Source organism: Ranitomeya imitator, chromosome 6 (assembly GCF_032444005.1).
Source record: "Ranitomeya imitator isolate aRanImi1 chromosome 6, aRanImi1.pri, whole genome shotgun sequence".
Lineage (NCBI taxonomy): Eukaryota > Metazoa > Chordata > Amphibia > Anura > Dendrobatidae > Ranitomeya > Ranitomeya imitator.
The window spans coordinates 53,502,629-53,522,191 of record NC_091287.1 but is presented as its reverse complement, the minus strand read 5'-3'; the positions used below and the strand labels follow the sequence as shown (position 1 = coordinate 53,522,191).

Here is a 19,563-nt window from a genome sequence, read left to right as displayed (position 1 = left end):
TCCATGCAGATACTAGGGCTTTCAACTATTGCTATCTATTAGCATCTAGTCAGATCTGTATCAGACGGTTGTGATTGCCCCCTAATATATAGTAATGACAGTATCACTTAAGTTAGGATTATTTTATATAGTATGTACAACATCGGTCAAAAGTCTGGCTTACTTGGTCATGCAATGGTTTTTCTTTTTCATACTGGAGTGTGTACATTGTAGATTCAAATGACGGCAGCAAACCACAAAGGAGCAATGAGTAAAGAAACACGTGTAATAAACCAGAGTCTCTTCAACCTTACATTTTTAAAAGTGCCCCTTTTTTCTGATCACAGCTTTACACTCCTTTGGAATTCTTCATCTGATAGTCAACTGACTGGTTTGCAATGAAGGCGTATGCTTCATCAAAATAAAAGTTTCTTTCTGGAATTGCCAGCCTTCAGGAAGTGTTTGTGATCATCAGGTGTCTTTTCATAGTCAATGTTGGCAAGCAGTTCCATATAGTGCTAAGTCTTATTCCACAACTGTTCTAAGCCAGAATGCTGTCAAGAAAATCATCAATCATTATGATGAAACTGGCTCTCATGGAGGACCCAAGAAAAGAAGACCAATAACTACCTCTGCTGCAGAGGATAAGTTCATCAGAATTGCCAGACTCAGAAACTGCAAATTGACAGCACCGAAGATAAAGGCCTTCATAAATAATGCACAGACATCAAGTAGCAGACACATCTCAACATCAGCCGTCCAGAGAACCTTTATGGTCGAAATGCTTAAACCTTTTCATGACCTTGCAGTTTCCTGTTTTTGCTTTTTCGTTTTTCCTTCCCCTCTTTCCAAGAGCCATAACTGTTTTATTTTTCCATCAAGATAGCCATATGAGAGTTTGATAAAGCTAACTTGGCAATATGATCCCCCAGTTCAGTATGAGTATGCTGATACCAAACTTGTATAGGTTTTTTATTTATTATTTAAGTAGTCGAAACAATTCCACAATTTGCAAGAAAAATAAAATTGGTGTATGTCAATTTTTTTTGCTGAGTGAGCTCGTATTTTTTGCTCGCAGAGCTGAATGTTTTTATTGTTACCATTTTGGGGTTGGTGTGATGTTTTGATCGCCTCTTATTGCATTGTTGCTGTGACCACAGAAACGAAATTCCAGCTTTTTGATTTTATCTCTCGTTACGCATTTTACCAACCGGATTAATTTATTTAATATTTTAATTGAACATTTCTGACTGCAACAATACCAAGTATATGTATTTTTTAAATTTATTTTATTTTTTTTTCTAATGGGGAAAAAGGGGGGATGGTGTGAATGTTTATTTACTACTTTTAAAAACTTTTTTTTTTTTTTTTTTTACTGTTTTCAATAGTCATATTAGGAGACATGAAGCTGTGTAATCGCCTGTGCTATACATATCAGTACTTCATCATCAAAGTTGGGGACACGGCCTTTGACATAAATATACCTCAAAGGTCGTGAACGGGTTAAAGAAGCCATTACTGAGGGCCACAAACAAAAGATTTTTTTTTTTTTTTTGCCGAACGACACAGACTGGACCTGTGGAAATGTGTACTGTTGTCTGATGAGTCATAATTTCAGATTTTTTTTTATACCAATTGCCAAGTGTTTGTGAGACACCGAAATGATGAGCAGCTGGTTTATACATGTGTGGTGCCCACCATGAAGCATGGAGGGTGGGGTGCTTTGCTGGTGTCACTGTTGGTTATTTATCCCAAATTCAAGGCACTTTTAGCAGGCGACTACAACATTCTGCAGCAGCATGCCTTTTGGTTTGCACTAAGTGGGACCACCATTTGGGCTCAAACAGGACAATGACCTAAAACACATCTCAAGGCTATGTAACTAAGAAGGGAGAGTGATGCATCAGATGACATGACCTCCACAATCGCCCAACATCAACCCAATTGAGATGGTTTGGTATGAGTTGGACCGCAGCACAGTAAAGGCAAAGCAGCCAACAAGTGTTAAGTACCTATTGTAACTCTTTCAAGGCTGTTGGAAAGCCATTCTAGGTGTCGACCTGATGAAGCTGCTGGAGAGATTGCCAAGGTGGTGTAAAGCTGTCATCAGCATAAATGGGAGCTATTGTAAGGAATTTAAGATTTAATACATTCTGGTTTATTTCCCACTTTTCTTTGCTCCTTGATTCCATATTTGTTCCTTCGTTGTTTTGTTGCCTTGTGAAACGACAATGTGCACATTCTAATAAGAAAAGTATTGCATGAAGAAGTGTGTCCATACTTTTGACTTGTATATTGATGTTAAATTTTTGATTAGGATTAGAAAAACATCTGCTTTTTAAGCTACTTTCACACATCAGGTTTTTTGCATCAGGTACAATCCGGCAAATGTTGGAAGAACTGGATCCGGCGCAGATTGTGAAAAACTGATGCAACGGATCCATTTTTTTCAACGGATCCGGCTAGCATATCTAGATTATTGGATAAAAAAAAATTGGGGCATGTTCAGTTTAAAATAAAGGATTCCGGCGCTGGAATCCATCATTTTCCAGATCCGGCACCTTCCGGCTCCCATAGGCTTCCATTCCAGCATACAGCCGGATCCTGCGCTTCGGTTTTTTTCCACCGGAGACAAAAAACCATTGCTAAGGACAATTTTTCCAGAAACGGATGATTTGCCAGATCTGGCAAAAACCGGATGAAAAGCAATGTCGTCCCGCGCAATCCAGCACTAATTCAAGTCTATGAGAAAAAAAAACGGATCCGGCAGAAACATTCGCCGGATCCGTTTTTTTGAAATTTAGCCGCATTTAACCTGACAGCGAAAACCTGATGTGTGAAAGTAGCCTTACTGCGATCAAGTTTTGGGGAGGAAAAAGGTATGCATTTGACAAATACTTATATTTTTACTTGATGTTTGGAACTGTTTAGTTTACTACACTATTTTGAACCCCTTTTTGGGATTTACTGATGTTGTACGAGCCAGACGGAGACCAAAAGGACATGGTTTTGACTACTATCTAGTTAGTGGTCACATGGAGCTTGTACCTTGAGAACAACTTGTCGTATATACTGAATGTACATTGATGTAAATTTGGTGTAAACCTTGTAGGGACCATGTTCTTTACTGCTTCACGTACAGATTTTGAAGTAGTTGCGCCCTTTTAAATGCCCTAGAAACCTGGAGGCAAAGTGTTTGTCATTAATACTTGATGCCACAAATTACTTTTTTCAAATTTTGGTAAGATTTTGCATCAAGCTTCTGCTGTCAAACTTTATTTTTCTCATCCACTTTTCATACAAAAAAAGTTGTCCAAGTAAAGATCGATTTTAAGGACATGAAGGTTCGTGTAATGAGTCTGGCATCTTCTGTGAGCAGTTGTCATTTAAGTACTATCTGTACAAAGCATCTTGAACTTGCACTTGACAAGCCAATACTAATTAATAAGCGGTGTCTGTGCTTTCAGTAAATGACGGCAAACGGCAGAAGTGTGCCCTGCTGGTTAATAACATCATGCCAAAGACATTCTCTCCTTCTATAACTTGGTCTGCAGGGAGGGATTACAAAAAAGGGTAAAATATGTTGTATTCGAAAAAAAAAAAAAAAATATCTATATATATATATATATATATATATATATATATATATATATATATATATATATATATATATATATATATATTTTTATTTTTTTTTTCTTTTAGTTAGCACATTCTTAGTATTCATAGTCTACAGTACAGAATGACTGCAAAAAAGGCCAAGTTATAAAATATTTAGTTTAATACTTTTTTTTAAAGGATTTTACTTATGGCTGATTATTAAATGTAAAAGATTGACCATTCAAGCCAGGGAGGAATTTATATTTTCTTTTTAAACCCTTAATAGCAGAAGAATTCCAGTGAAAGTAAAAATAAAAATCTACACTTTCCTCCCAGATTGGAGGTGCTGCTCTGCTCTCTGCCCGGTGTTCCCGACTGGTATCTTAGCATAATAAATATCACATAACCACTGCAGCTAGTTAGTGGCTATTGACCATTTTGTTGGAGGTAAACCGTGCTTCTTCTGCTTGACATTGTGTGACATTGTTTGTCTAAGGCAGTGTTCCCCAACTCCGGTCCTTAAGAGCCACCAACAGGTCTTGTTTTTAGGATTTCCTTAGTATTGCACAGGTGATTGAAGTCTTGCCTGTCAAGGTGATAATTGCATACTTAGGAAATCCTGAAAAAAAAGACCTGTTGGTGGCTCTTGAGGACCGGAGTTGGGGAACACTGGTCTAAGGAGACCAGTTGGGGACTCAGGGTTGAGAGTGGAGCTACAATGCCGACCCGGGATACAACTCATATATGTGTGTGTATGTATTTATGGAGGCCATGGATAAGGAACTAGACAACTCTTTTTAGGGGCTCACTACAAGGGGAACACCATTTGAGGGAAGATATTTAGGCAGCTTCTTCAGGCCAAGCTCAGCTTGATTGACCAATCTTGCCCTGTTTGGGCATAGGGAGAGGCCTGTTCATCAAGCTGACCTGTGTGGAAAGAAGCTGGAGGGACAGCTTATCAGCTGACTACTGGGCACTTATTCCTGTGCCCTGACACTATTACTTGTGTTTTTACTGTGGTTTGGTAACCTGTCACGATTTTGTGCTGACCATGGTCTGGACAGCATAAATCTTCTGTCTGGTGTCCTTTAAATCCTTATGTTACACATAACAAGAGTGAAACTTTTGACCATTTTTTTTAGGTTTCATGGTAGAAATAATTGATGTGAAGGTGATGGGAAAGAACTGTTACACAAAGGAATCTTGATTTTAAGATGATTCTTTTTCTAAATGACATGACTAATAGATTTGTTCTTCAACAAACTTCAAACTGTTGAAAAGGAATATGAAAGAGTTTCTAATATAAACACCTCCCTGCAGAATTTAACTGAAGACTTGAATAGTCAATCATGCACTGTCTTATACTAAACCCAATTAACTTTTCCTTTTGACCTCCAAGGTTCCCCCAGCAGAGATGTGGGGCCTTCATTAGGCCTGAAGAAATCCAGCTCATTAGAAAGTCTTCAGACAGCCGTAGCGGAGGTGACTTTGAATGGCGACATTCCTTTCCATCGCCCACGCCCACGGATTATTCGAGGACGAGGCTGCAACGAGAGCTTCCGAGCTGCTATCGACAAGTCCTACGACAAGCCACCTGTTGATGATGACGATGAAGGAATGGAGACATGTAAGTTTCGCACTGCATATTTCGTCCTCTGGGAAGGACAGCCCAATCAGTGATCATCTAATTCTAATTGGCACAATCAGTTTATTTCTAATCGGCACTCCCTCCCATAACCAGTAAATGGGAAAACGGTCTTTCCTATTTGTATCTGAGAGGATCAAAGTACAGTTCTTGTACATTTATTCTAGAGTAGAGATCATCCGGGCTGAAACTTCTTTTGCTTTCCTCTGTCCAGACATCTAAACTGGTTGGAAATTATACATAACTGATCTTATTAGTGCTTCTTTCCATTTTCTCATCAGGTCCCAGAGTAGTAATGTACCCAATTTAGACAATTGATTTTTTTTTTTTGTAGTAGAATTAATAGGGTTTTATTGAGGAAAGTTCAATACAACAGTCCACTTAATTGATTAAACACAGAAAATCCTGGCAGAGTGCTGCTCATCGAAGGCCATTTCTTAGACCTTCATTGGTAGAAACCTTGAAAATGTATAATTTTACTCTAGACATTATCTTATGGCGCCAGATTGAAATTTCTGTATCAGAACATTTTAGTTTATTTCCTTTAAGGTTCTAGTGTACTGCTTGCGCTACAACTTAAAGGGGTTCTACGAGAATATAATAAAATGAACCCTGTCATGTAATTCAAAAGGCAGCCCATTTTAATCACGTTTCAGGAGGGGCTGCAGTCTGAAAAAACATTGCTCCTTAGACCTGAGTCTCAACTTACAGAGAAGCTGCATCTTAAACACACTTATCTGGGAGCTGCATGAGAAGTGCTGTGACATGAGAAGAAATAATGTTCTCCTCAGCCGACTGTGCATGGAGGTCTGAGGCATAAAAACAAAAAATGTGCGCTCAGTCAGCCGTGGAGAAGATTTATTTCTTCTGATGTCACAGCCTTCTCCTCAGCTCACTGAAATATGTGTGCTTATGATACAGCTCCTCTGTCAGCTGAGACAGCTATTTCTGGAGCTGTGTTTCTTCAGACTGCAGCGCGTCCTGACACAAGACTTTGAACTGGCTGCCATTTCAGTCCTTGATAGTGGCCATTTTACTACATTCATTCTTGGAGAACCCTGTTAACTACCTGATATACGATGCAGTCATAGGCCGAATAATTCATTCATATGAATATTTTTCCTGATCAGTGTTGCCATGGATTTATATATATGAACACACACCTATCAACATAGTACAAGTAATATTTAAGGACCTTTACTACAGACTTAGAAAGCCTGTTATGCTGTCAATGTCGCTGTCATAATGATGAGCAAATGTCTAATATTGAGACTTCTACCGATATGTGTACATGCAGCTATGTCACAGCCTCTGATCAGGACAGTTTGTTGAAAACATTCAGCCCATTGTGAAGTTGGCCATAACATGGCCCAAAGTAGGATGAGGCTGCGTTTTAAAACAGACAGATTTTGAGCATTACAAGAGTCTGAATAGACTAAAACTAACAGCCAAAACTGCTGTATACAAGTTGAAATAATTGTCTTTGTAGATTGTCGGTTAGGACTACAAGACTTTTTTTTTTAGTGCTATTGATTGATTTTAATTATTAAGCTGTAGGCTAAAGAATATTGTAAGTTGCACGCAGTCTTCTGCAGTGCAGCTGTCACTTTATAAAATCCATCAGTAGTGCTGCAAAAACTTTTTGTGGCTTTAGCCTTAGTCATGTAGGTATAAGTTTTCTAGTTGTCTATAAGGGCATGCTGGTCTTAAAAAGTTGGAAAAAATTGTAACTTAATGTCTGCAACCTGATTGTCTTACTTCAGAGAAATCCACTTTTTTTTCTTAATTTGTAAATGGGTTGTTAAGATCTATGGGCCGGATGTAGATCTCTCTCAGATTCTGCCCCCAGAACTTAGTTTAAATGAAAGGACGCATTACCAGTGAGATCTGTAATGGCCTCTCTCCTAATCTCGCTGCAGAGCAGTGTGTGATTATGCCTCACACATCTGCAGGTTCCTCTGTGCTTCAGCTTCCATCTGACAGGCAGACAGGTTTGTAATACAGCAGAGCTGAGAGAGCTGCAGCTGCTAACATGTTTGTAATTAAAGTTCAGTTCTACTGTGCTGTGTTATTTACATGTCTCACACAGGTAACAACTTCTTTCAGTTAAAAAAAAGCTCTGGAGGCAGATTCTCTGGAGATTTATGTCTGACGCAAAGTCCTGACAAGCTTATTTACATATTAATAGGAGAATTTCTCTGGAATAATCCTATTTTTTTAAGCTTCACTATGACTGCTTGCCCATATAAACCACTTAGTGGGGATGATCCTACTGATTGATTTCTCTTAAAGGCCCTATACACTATAGTTGAAAGTCAGCTGAACCCACAGTTTTTTATGGGAGCGACCAACCATCTGATGTGCATGGGAGCATACTGACTTTCCCCAACAGAACATGTTGGGGGGTGGACCGGTCAGTTAAATTTTAACTCACAGACCTTCTGTTTTCAGGGGAGAGATATGTTTCCGTCCTATGTTCCAGAATTGGAATTTGTTTCCTCATGTGGAAATAAATACTTTTTTTATTTTTTTACATTAAAGTTCAGATTAATATTGTCACATATTCATAGAAGTCACGAAAACGTGTGCCGAAATTCTTCAGAGAAGACAAAAAATAAATGAATGCCAAGTTTTCACAGGAGTTTCCAAATTGGAAAATGATTGTCATTTAAAGTTTATTTAACGTTCCACGTCAGATTGCACTTTAGTGTTCGGGACAAGTGCCACGTTATTTCAATTTAATTTCCGTTCATTTTTGAAAAAAATTGAAATAACTTTTTCTTTTGGATGTAGAAAAGGAACAATTTTGTCGTCGTAATGTATGTAATGATCAGGTTGTTATTTAGGTAAAACTCTCACTCTTAAGCCTCATTTACAAGTCAAGTTTTTTCACATGAGAAGAACTGACTAAGTTTCATCAGCGACTTAAGTCCAAGTTTCGCAGAGTTTTATTAGTTTTTCTCATACTTTAAAAGAAAAGTTTCTCCACCCTCTCATATTGCAGTCCTTGAAAATCCGACCACATCCAAGTGCTGTCCCGATTTTTTTTTTTTTTTTTTTTTCCCGCGGACCCAAAGACTTGCATTTCTGATTTTGATCTGATACTTCGATGACAGGCTGACTGTTCAGATAACATTTCTGTTGTCAAACAACTTTACACATCGTAGCTGTCAATATAAAATGTGTATATCTGCAATGCCTGTTGTATTATTTGATTCTCAGCCATATTACAACTACATATGTTTATTACCCAACATCTAAAGATTTTTCTTTATGTTGAAAGGGGTAAATCACAGAAGTGTCAGCCGAGCCAATCTGCGGTCTGTGCCACTTGATTGGTAAAATTGCTTATTTTGCATCATGTTAGACTTAGTTGCGTTTTTGTTTTTGGAGGAATGTTGTGCCTGTTTCTTCTCAAACAGAATAATTACTGGATTTTTAAAAAACACAATCTGTGAGCGACAAGATTAAGTGAGGAAATGGCATTTTCCTGTACTTTCTTACTTTGAGGGATGGCGTGCTCAGTAATGAGTCTGAAATGATGAATTGTAATTATTCATCACTCTGTTTCCATACATTGAACAGCCACCTCAGACAATTGTGCCTTGCCCTTTTCCCACCCACCATACGTCTCTTTAAATTACTAAATTATGTTTGCTGAGGTCATTGCACAATGGGAAGTTTCTTTATGAATGGAAACAAATTAGATTACATTTTGTCTAGCCATGGATTTCATACCGCACAGAGGCTAAATGTCAGCCCGTGCCGGCCCGTCGCAGGCTAAGAGGTTAGACTTGTGTAAAGTGATCCTAATTAGCTTGGCCTAAAGGGTATCACTGCCATCTTTCAATAATGGAATCCCTCAGACAATGGTCAATGTGCTGACACACGGACAGTGACACTTCTACAGAAGTGACCCTTTGGTCTGTGAGTTCCTCTGCTCACAGGCCTTAAAATGATTTCAGCCCACAACATGGATGGGATATACATCACAATTATTTGAGATATTGAATCCATGACCCTCTTTGTCCCCTTAATTGTCAGTATTATTCTCCCCACCCCTGAACCACTTTTCTTTTTTGCCAAAATGAATTTCGAGCAACGTAGGGTTTTGATCTAACTGTGGTTTGTAGATCAAATTTACATTGCTGTGAGAAAAGATGGGCACCGATCTGTCTAGAAAGAATAGGATGCTACGTGTGTACAGGACTATACGGAACCATCTCGAACCAAACAGGAGATCACACACAATGTATGAACAGCAACAAATGATTATCAGCAATAGAATACGATTTATTGAGCATATGATTTGAAGACCCAAACATACACTCTGATAATGAGACTTTGTAGTGCCCAACTACTACTCTCCATGCTGTAAAACACAATATAAATTGCTCTTATGTTACAATATTGTGTACACGTCCCTCAAGCTTCAAAAATAAAGAAAAAAACAATCTGACAAGGTATGGGCTCCAAAAAACTTAAAGGTTCCTGTGCTGTCTGTCTTGTTAAAGATAACTTGGCCTCATCAACAGTCAGCATGATTCTGGCCATGGCTGCATGATTTCAGCCATGCCATTTGAGTCTGAAACGCCGTAGCGTTTTAGAAAAAATCATGCTTTAAAAGTCGCCGGGAACCGAACCGCAAGGAAGATTAGTCGGACAGGCAGGTCTCAGCTGCTTCTCCCTACCTGCTCTCCTGGAGTAATTGGTCCCTCACTACGAGCATGTATAGGCAGAGACCTGTCACTACACAGGAGCAAGCAGGGAGAAGCTACCGAGGACTCGCCTTTCTGACTAGTCACCGTGCGGCTCTGTCTCTGGCAGTTCTCAAAATATGTTTATCTCGCCTGTGCAATACTTGGGAAATTCTGAAAACCTCAACAGTTCAGGGCTGTGAGGAGAGGAGTTTAGGAAGCATTGAAATAAATCCTGTAAATTGTGAATTGCAGTCTCTATGAATTGCTTTGGTCTTTTCAGCACATTCCACAGAAACACAATCTGATTGAGATCTAGGAAATTTGGAGGCCAAGTCAACCCATTTAATTTTTTGTCCTTTTTTCCAACCATTTTTGAATAACTTTTGCAGTGTGGCATGGAGTGTTATACCATTAAAACAGCCTTGTTGTCGTTCACATGATGGACATTTTCCATTACTCCATGGTCCACTTTGAAGCCCCTTTGTCATTTGTTTGGGCTCAGCATAGACACTCTGGACGTTAATCATGTTTGCATTCCCATATGTACCAAGGTGTGAGTGCAATGTGTGATCTGACCCTTTAGATGCCCATGATGCTTACTCTGCTACACAGACTGTCCTTTGGAACATTTTGGTAGGTAGTAACTTCATGCCAAGAACCTGCCATTTTTGGAGGTGCTCTGGCCAAGTCCTCTAGCAATCACAATTTTGGCCACTGTTAGTCTCTTAGATCATTCCTCTTGTCCATTGTTTCTGCTTTTAATAAACTAACATCAATGGCTGACAGTTCTTGTGCTGTCTAGTATCTTCCAAATGTTGTTCATTTCTGTAATTGGCTTCATTGTTGTCCCCAGTTTTCTATTCTCAAGTGTATGAAATGCGAAGAAAAGTGCTTGGCAATCTGATTCCATTTTCAGAATATTTCCTTTAATGCAGTGAATGATGAAGCCTGTACAAGTCTGCATTGTTAAAAAAAAAAAAAAAAAAAAAAGACACCTGCAAATAAAATGTAGTCATTAATCCTAACTTTTTGTTCCAGAAGGAGGTGAAAACCCCAAAAGACAAATTGCCCCATATTAAGGGAAAAATTCCTTTTCTACTTATACGGAAAATGAGTACCGTAGTTACCGTAGTCAACCTCTCATCTCCAGAATTTAGATCCTATAACCCATAGTATTATAACTTTTAAGAAATACATCCTGGCCCTCCTTGATTTTTTTATTTTATTTATTTTTTTTTTAAAGTGAATTGACCATTACATCTTCATGTGGTAGAGGGGTCCATAGTCTCAAAAAAAATAAAAAAAAATCAATGTCTATGATTATGATTGAACCTTCTTTCCTCTAGACTTAGAGGATGCCCCCTTGTCATCATGTCGTCTTGCAGATCTAACTGTAGAAAGATCATACAGGTCTCTGTCCTGTCCCGTCGTAAATTTGTACTTTGTAATAAGATCGTCCATAAGTAATCTTTTTTTCCCCAAACTGAATAGCCCCAAGTTTGATGGCCTGTTTTGATATTGTGTTCAACTCTTGGTGGCTCTTCTCTGCACCCACTCTAGTTCAACTATGTCTTTTTATATACCCCACCCAAAATTTTGCACAGTATTCAAAGTATACCACACAGCACTTTGTCAGAGTGCATTGACACTAGATCCCTTACTCCAAGTTTGGATCGTGTGCAGCTATTACATTGTAGATTGTTTTTTCCACTATTCTGATGATCTGATCATATGCAGTAGAGCCCAAGGCATGAGAAATGTGACATCCTGCTCGCCTGCAGTCTTTCCGCAGCCCGGAGAGAGCTGTTCTTTGTGTTCTAGAGTCCCAGTTGGTTCCTAAATTGGCTCTTTAAATCTGGCAGGTTGAGGAGCCTGAGCGTAATGAAATAAGAGCAGATTGCCTTGTTTTGGGTTTCTAGTCACAAAAATCATCGAGCTTGCTCTTTGCCGTGCTGAAATTACCTAGTGCAGTCATGATGCCCATCTCTTGTGCATTATCAAGGTAGAAGGCTTTCAGAGGAGACATCATTATGTGATGAGCAAGTCGGCTTTATTTCCTTTACAGTCCTGCTCTAATAATGGAAGTGTTTGACTAGTTTACGACGAGCATGACGAGCAACGAATGAATAGCATGCTATGTGACTTAATTAGCATGTAATAATATATTCAGTATATTCTATTATGTCTACTATATTTAAATAGTGTATAGCAGCTCTCTTGTAAATTATCCCGTATGTAAAGCATTAATTATACCATCATGTATGCACTTAGGTAATGAAAGTATTTAATTAATCCTTGGTAAAGTCATCCTTGCTGCATCACTATCGGGCATGATTGCAAATACCATAATAGGCCGCGTTCTGTTGAATGTCCGCTGTTGCCTCCACCTAAAAAAAAAACAAAAAACAAAAACCTTGTATAGATAAGAATAGCAGAGTGGAGCCTATTTAGAAAACCTCTTATTGTAACTAATACTTCATCAGGTGATATCCACACCCATCTGGAGCCGCTAAACAGCTCGTCAGAGTGGGATAAGGGGGAAACGCCAATAAAGACTCCACTCATGATGTTACATCTAGACTGTAAGATATTTGTATGTCTCCCTTTAACAGATCCAAATGGGCCCCACCTGAACGGATCAATGGAATGGGGTATGTTAGAGACTTCCTAAGTAGTTTTTGTCCTTGTCTGTTTGCCCTGGGTGCAATGATGTGACTTCTTTGCCACACATGGTGTGTTTCTGTAGATGTTCACATTTTACACAATTAAATCTGGTGATCAGAGCACATACCTACAACATGGGGTCATTTTTCTCACAAGGGCACTTTGCACTCTGGACAATTAACCTGTCTTGCTAATTGTTATATACCGTAGGTTGTTGCCATGTAGTGAAACCTTTACTTATCACGTAGACTGTTTACTTATGTCTGGATCTCCAAACTTTCCCTTATTTTTTTTTTAACAGCTGCTAATAGGTCACAGCTGGAACCATTGAACAGCAGTTCTTCAGAGCTGGGTAGGTGAGGTTGAGAGTAAGATGTCCGTGCATGATACTTTAGCTGGCTTTCATGTGTCCCCAATCCCATTATGTACCTTAGTGTGTTGAACGTTGAACACTCAGTGCTGAATTAAGGAACATGAAAGAGTAGCAAAACTTTTTTTAATTTGAAGGGGTTGGCCATTACTATTGTTTTACTGATTTCCTATCCTGAGGGTGCAGTAAGAAATACATGAAGCTGTCATGCTCTGGTTAGGAGAGCTGCTGGCCAGTCCGTGCACTGTGTTCCGATCACGTTCCAATTTATACGACCATCTAACTGTGCTCTTAGGATAGACCATCAATATCTGATCAATGAGTGATCAGCTGTTAACAGAAGATTTTGGATACTGCCGGGAACACAACAGCCAAATACTGCAGATCCTATTCAAAAGACTAGTGAGTGGATCTTCCGGCTACGGTCACTATAGTTTTGACAGCGCTGCTATGTTCCGGCAGCGTTTCAGAACATCCTGTTTGTGGGGTTGACAGATGTCACCCCTCCTATGGTCAGATCTAAATTGTAAGAATAGGCCATTAGTAAAAAAAAAAAAGTAGTGACCACTCTCTTTAATATTGATCAACTTTTGCAAAGTTATGAACTTTTGTAATATATTTCAATGCTTTACTTTATGTCCTTTCAGATAATTAGCGCCCGATGCATAAGTTTACATTTTTGAGCCCAGAGCTATATCCAGCATATATGGAAACGATTGGTTCACGCAGTGTGTACTGAGCCTTAGTTGTAGAACAGTGCAGTCATAGTGTGGGTGCCATGTTATGCCCTTATTACGGTTGTGTGAAGACAGTCAGAGCAATTCGCAGCAAAGATCTTATGTGTAGACATACCCAAAGTTGGGTTTATCCTCAGTGCATCTGAGTAAGCAAGAGGGGAAGGAGATAGGCGATTATCACGAAGATAATGTCCAAATTAAGCAGACTGCTCTAATTTAAGATAAAACCATGTATTTTACAGACAGTAATTACACCCAAATAATACTTTATCAGGTACCAGTAAGTCCCAGCTGGAAGTATTGAACAATTCTACAGACTGGGGTAGGTAATTTGTTTGCCAAGTGGTTCACCTCTGTTTCTTTGTACAAATTTTCCTTACTGATTTGTTATTAACGAACCATTCCATATTTTGCTAATACACTGGTGTTGGGTGATGGTTGAAGACTGGTGATCTAGTGGGCACATGTATACAACTGAGACATCATTGTCCGTTTTGCATAAGATAATGTCTAACTAATTCTAATACTTTACCAGGTGCTAGCAATACACTAGTGGAGCAAAAGAACAGTTCAGCCGCATTGGGTAGGTTAAGCCATTGCCCAATTTTTGGAAACTTCTAGTCTTGACTATGGTGTTCTAGTACTAAAGGGTGTGCGCTTCATTTTAAAGTGGTCTCCGTGGTCTCTATCATAGTCCAGTGATCCATATATTGGACTCCATACATTTTACCCAGCTTTAATGCTTAATGTGGCATATTCTTAATTTCTTTATAGTGGAAGAGGACACCGAGGAGAGTTCAAGATCAGGACGCGAGTCTGTGTCCACTGCCAGTGACCAGCCTTCCCATTCTCTTGAGAGGCAAATCAATGGCTCAGACAAGACTGAGCGCAAAAAAGACAAGAGTGGAAAAGAAAAGAAAAAAGACAGAGACAAAGATAAAGGAAAAACGAAGAAAGGAGGAATGCTGAAGGGGCTTGGAGACATGTTCAGGTAGGTCATTTCAACAACTTTTATCTTGTATAAAGTACACATGGCTCTGTCCAAGCTACCCATGTTATGTTTCTCTCATTGGTCCCAAGGGTCTCCAAAAAGTCAAGGAAAACCATATTCATCTGATGTTCTCAAGCCAATAACGTCATGGTTGAGACTGTAATATCTCTGTCCAGCTCTCACCACTGGAGGTAGAGCTACAGAAAGCCAAGAGCAACTGAGCTGCTCTATTTCCATAACTTCCATGGAAATGAGTAAAAGTTACAGAAACAATGTAGCACAGAGTGTGGTCAGTGCTATATAGAGTTACTCCCATCCCAGCCATGACTTCAGTTGCTCCTAAAAAAAAAATGTAATCTATGTATTTTTTCATTTTATTACGGCAAATATTTGTTGGATCCCTCAAAAATGACCAGGTTTTGCAAGACTTTCCTTTTCTCCAGTTCTTAATAACTGGCAAAGTTAACTTCTTACCTCGAAAACATGACCCACGTCTTTAAATGAGATCTATACATCTGATACTTTGGAAGAGTTAGCCGCTCTATAGAAATAGATTAAATTCTGCTCTGACTTTGCTTCTCCGATACCAACACAACTACTAATCTACATCAAGTCCTGTCATTCAAGGCCTTCTAATAGCAAGCATTTATTGTGCTGTTCATTAAACATTGATTTCTGCTCTCCTCCTTATTTCACTAAGGTCTTTGTAATGCGCAGAATGTGCTGGTTAATTGACTGGCTCTTCTCAGGATGTGCTACTTCTAAGTGTTCACTATGCCGGGCCGAGTACTTCAGTTTGTCATTAAAAAGTATAAAAGTGCAGCTGTGACTCTATTCATTTATCTTCTATATTGTAGCCAGGCTTTGGGTGGTGTAAGTGGATCTTAGTGAATTTCTAAGCTATATTCTTAGGTTGATTGCCTCAGGACAAAATAAAAAAAAATGGAAGTCTATGCAGCCGGCAAATGTTAGGTATACTGGAGAATGTCTGTCTTTTTCTAACTTTTATCCTGAATTTGCAGACATTAAATGACTTCAACTACATAGAGAATTTTTTTGCTGCCTAGAAACACTTAAACTGCACTTCTCGATTTATCTTCCAATCCGCCAAGTGGGGTCAACAATGTGTTTGACAAGAGGTGAGAATCCTGAGCGGCGAGCAGGTATCTAAGTGAATTCCCACTTTTCATTTACTTGGTGGTATTGTTATGGACCAAGAGGATTTAGGTTACAAAAATTGCTAGTCTGAAAATCCTGTATCACTCTTACTAAAGATCGTACTTACATCTATCCCTGATCCGATTGTAATGCGCAACCAATAATAAAAATTTAGTAGATTTTTCTAAAAAAAAAGTTAGAGTAAATTGAATGGAACTTGTTCTTAAAGAAATCGTTCAGTCTTTTATAAGAAAAATATCTTCTATTGTAAATTACACTTAGACTCAAATGGATAATGCATGCCTGATGATTAAAGGCATTTCCATCTTGATGAACAAATTCCCAATGTCATAGCTTCCCATTTTTAGTAGGACGATGCACCCCCGCTAGATTGAAACTTTGGACCAGTGGAATTGTGGCACTCTTGGCCTAAACTGTGCACTCCCGATGCTAGATAAGGCAGATTTGTTTCCTCAGTGACAGGGGAGCACTGTGGCACTAAAGTCGGCCAGATGCAGCTATTGGGTCAGCTTCAGAGAAGCACTTACAAGCTGTATAGAAAATATCTTGTAAGCGCTTCACACTTTACATGAGAGACCAGCCGCTGCACTATTGTTTAGAACAATCTGTTAATTTTTAAAAGATTTTCCTTTTTCTCGCACAAATAACATCATAAACATAAGTATAGATGTAGCAAAATTATGCAAAATAATGCAAAACATGTTAGATGTTTCTTCCAGTGCCACTGCTGCTCCTACTAAAATTAGGGCAAACATCTAAAACATCATCTAAGAGTAAGTGGGGTACATGGAAGGGATAGAGAAAAAGTCAGGGTGGGGGAAAAGACACAGGAAAAAAGAAAGAAGGCACTTAACAATGTGTTGGCTTAGTTTCATAGTCATCCCATGGAGCCCAGATGCGATTGAACAAATCAAGTTGATTATTAATACAGACCATAAGATTCTGCATACTCCTCATTTATTAAATCTTCATCCTGAGTTTTTTTTATGGAGGGAGTTGATCTTTTCTTCCAGTACGAGGCTATTAGACACTTCGCCGATGTTAGTATATGGAGGAGCAGCCTGGCTGGGCTCTTTGTCATGGGCAATGGGGAAGGGTGGGGTAATATTAAGCAAACAAGTCACAGGATCCAGAGGAATCTCTACATCCAACACCTGAGAAATCAACCCCTGTACGCTCTTCCAGAATGGGGATATAGTCTGGCAATCCCAGAATATATGTGGCAATGAGCCCACAGCCCCCAGGCATCTCCAGCATTTATGTGACGTGGCAGGGTAAATATTATGTAAAGGTACCGTTACACTAAATGATTTACCAACGATCACGACCAGCGATACGACCTGGCCGTGATCGTTGGTAAGTCGTTGTGTGGTCGCTGGGGAGCTGTCACACAGACAGCTCTCTCCAGTGACGAACGATCCGGGGAACAACTTTGGCATCGTTGAAACGGTCTTCAACGATGCCGAAGTCCCCGGATAACCAGGGTAAACATCGGGTTACTAAGTGCAGGGCCGCGCTTAGTAACCCGATATTTACCCTGGTTACCATTGTAAAAGTAAAAAAAACAGTACATACTCACATTCCTGTCACGTCCCCTGGCGTCAGCTTCCCTGCACTGTGTAAGCGCCGGCCGTAAAGCAGAGCGGTGACATCACCGCTGTGCTCTGCTTTACGGCCGGCGCTGACAGTCAGTGCGGGAAGCTGACGCGGCCCTGCGCTTAGTAACCCGATATTTACCCTGGTTACCAGTGAACACATCGCTGGATCGGCGTCACACACGCCGGCTCAGCGATGACAGCGGGTGATCAGCGACCAAAAAAAAGGTCCTGATCATTCCCAGCAACCAACAATATCCCAGCAGGGGCCTTATCGTTGGTCGCTGTCACACATAACGATTTCGTTAACGATATCTTTGCTACATCACAAAAAGCAAAGATATCGTTAACAACATCGTTATGTGTGAAGGTATCTTAAGACCTCCAGCGTATGATTCCGATGCATCAGTATCTTGTACTGATTTTCCTTTTGTGTTATGCTTGGTGACGATTTAGCTGCCATAGACCATATGACCTGCCAGATAGGAAGCGGAAGTTCCCTCCCCAGATATCTCTCCCACTTTATCATTTAAGCATGTTTAGGAGGGGGGTCTGATGGCGGAGTGAACAGTACGAACAAGATTGTTAATAAGAAACTAACTGAAAGCATTTCACATTTTTGTTAATTTGGGTAGTGCACCCAGAAGAATTCATCTTTTTTTGCTGGCCTGGACAGAGCTGACCACAACTCTTTCTGATTACTAATTGTCATTTCTTGCTTTTGGCAAGAAGTTGCTCAGTATTCACCCACACAGAATAAACAAAACACTTGTGAGGACATCACAGGAAATTTCCTAGACCAAAGCCTCGTTAATTCACCCCTTTGTGAGTAGCAATGCATTATTTAAGTTTAATAGAGGCACAAAGTGTGATCTGGAAGAGCGCTTCTTAACCATTTACTGGATTCAGATACGTGTAGTAAGTGCATTGTACTGCAAAGTAATTTGTACTGGAAATTGTACTACAGCAGTGATCTCTAACCTGTGGCTCTCGAGGTGTTGCAAAATTACAACTCCCAGGATGCCCGGACAGCCAGTGACTATCCAGACATGTTGGGAGTAGCTGGAGAGCCACAGGTCGGGAGTGTGGTAGAGGCTCATGCATCATCTTGTATGTTCGGGTGCATGTTACACAGATCTCCTATATGGCCACTATACAGATCAATGCTGGGCAAACACCACTCAGTATATGCAGAGATTTCATAAGAAGAAAAAAAAACTTTCAACAAACTCCTGCAGATGGCATATACAACATTATGCTATGTTCTCCCATAGAGACTCTGATTTCAGTTCTTTAAAAAGACAAGACTGTGCATATATGGCAATTATCGCAGAATAATACTGTCCACAAATCTGCACAAGATGCAATTTTCTAAGGCTGTAGAATGGGTCATGAGTATATCATTGGTAATGATATCACCCCTGAACCCCCTCCGATCATTAGAACATTAGGACAATGGTATCCATGTACAAAGTATCACATACATAAGCATGGACATCCCTGTGTCACTTGCTGCAACAAAGGGACTTTGATGATTGTGTGAGCACCACTGCTGCTTCATTCTGCTGATCAATTGTTCTCCACCTAATCATAACATTTTAAAATTCTTGAAAATCCGTCTCAAGAAGTTTCATTAATTCTCTACACTTCAAGTATTTTTCCGAAAGACCTATGTAATTCATCAGTTACGCCATTTGGCATCACTACAATTGCATATATTTAACAAAAAATAAAAAAGTTTCTTTGTATTAATAATGACCTTTATTCCTTCATTCATTTTCAACCCCCTTGATACAGTTTTCAGCCTGAACTAAGTTTCACATTTTTTTCTTGTGGGATTTATTCTATCAGTAATATAGGCTGCGTTCGAGTTTTTATGTGTTTACAAATCAGTACAGCTTCTATCCTGCACTTATTTCCTCTTGAATTTACTCCTGTTCTATAGCCTGTTATTTCTTCTTTCATTCAGATGCTTTCTCCTTGCTATGGAGATTTGTGTTCAGTTTTGTCTTCCTCTCTGCTGCTATCTCTAACACTCAAAGAAGGGAGGAAAGAGCAGAGGAAGCAAAGAACAGGAGGTCTGACAAATTTGTAAAGGATTTG

General features: G+C 39.5%; 1 protein-coding gene across 13 annotated transcripts in view; it reads left to right on the top strand.

Annotated features, from left to right (window-relative positions):
- PARD3 (par-3 family cell polarity regulator) overlaps positions 1–19,563 on the top strand; it is a 693,206-nt gene that overhangs the window by 440,850 nt on the left and 232,793 nt on the right. For 6 of the 13 annotated variants that reach the window (XM_069729677.1, XM_069729674.1, XM_069729676.1 and 3 more), the window contains 6 exons: positions 4,979–5,206; positions 12,537–12,575; positions 12,890–12,940; positions 13,970–14,017; positions 14,231–14,278; positions 14,470–14,686. In XM_069729677.1, the coding sequence (XP_069585778.1) occupies positions 4,979–5,206; positions 12,537–12,575; positions 12,890–12,940; positions 13,970–14,017; positions 14,231–14,278; positions 14,470–14,686 (631 nt within the window). The remainder of the gene's footprint in view (positions 1–4,978; positions 5,207–12,536; positions 12,576–12,889; positions 12,941–13,969; positions 14,018–14,230; positions 14,279–14,469; positions 14,687–19,563) is intronic. The other 7 variants (XM_069729684.1, XM_069729681.1, XM_069729679.1 and 4 more) reach the window with 3 other exon arrangements.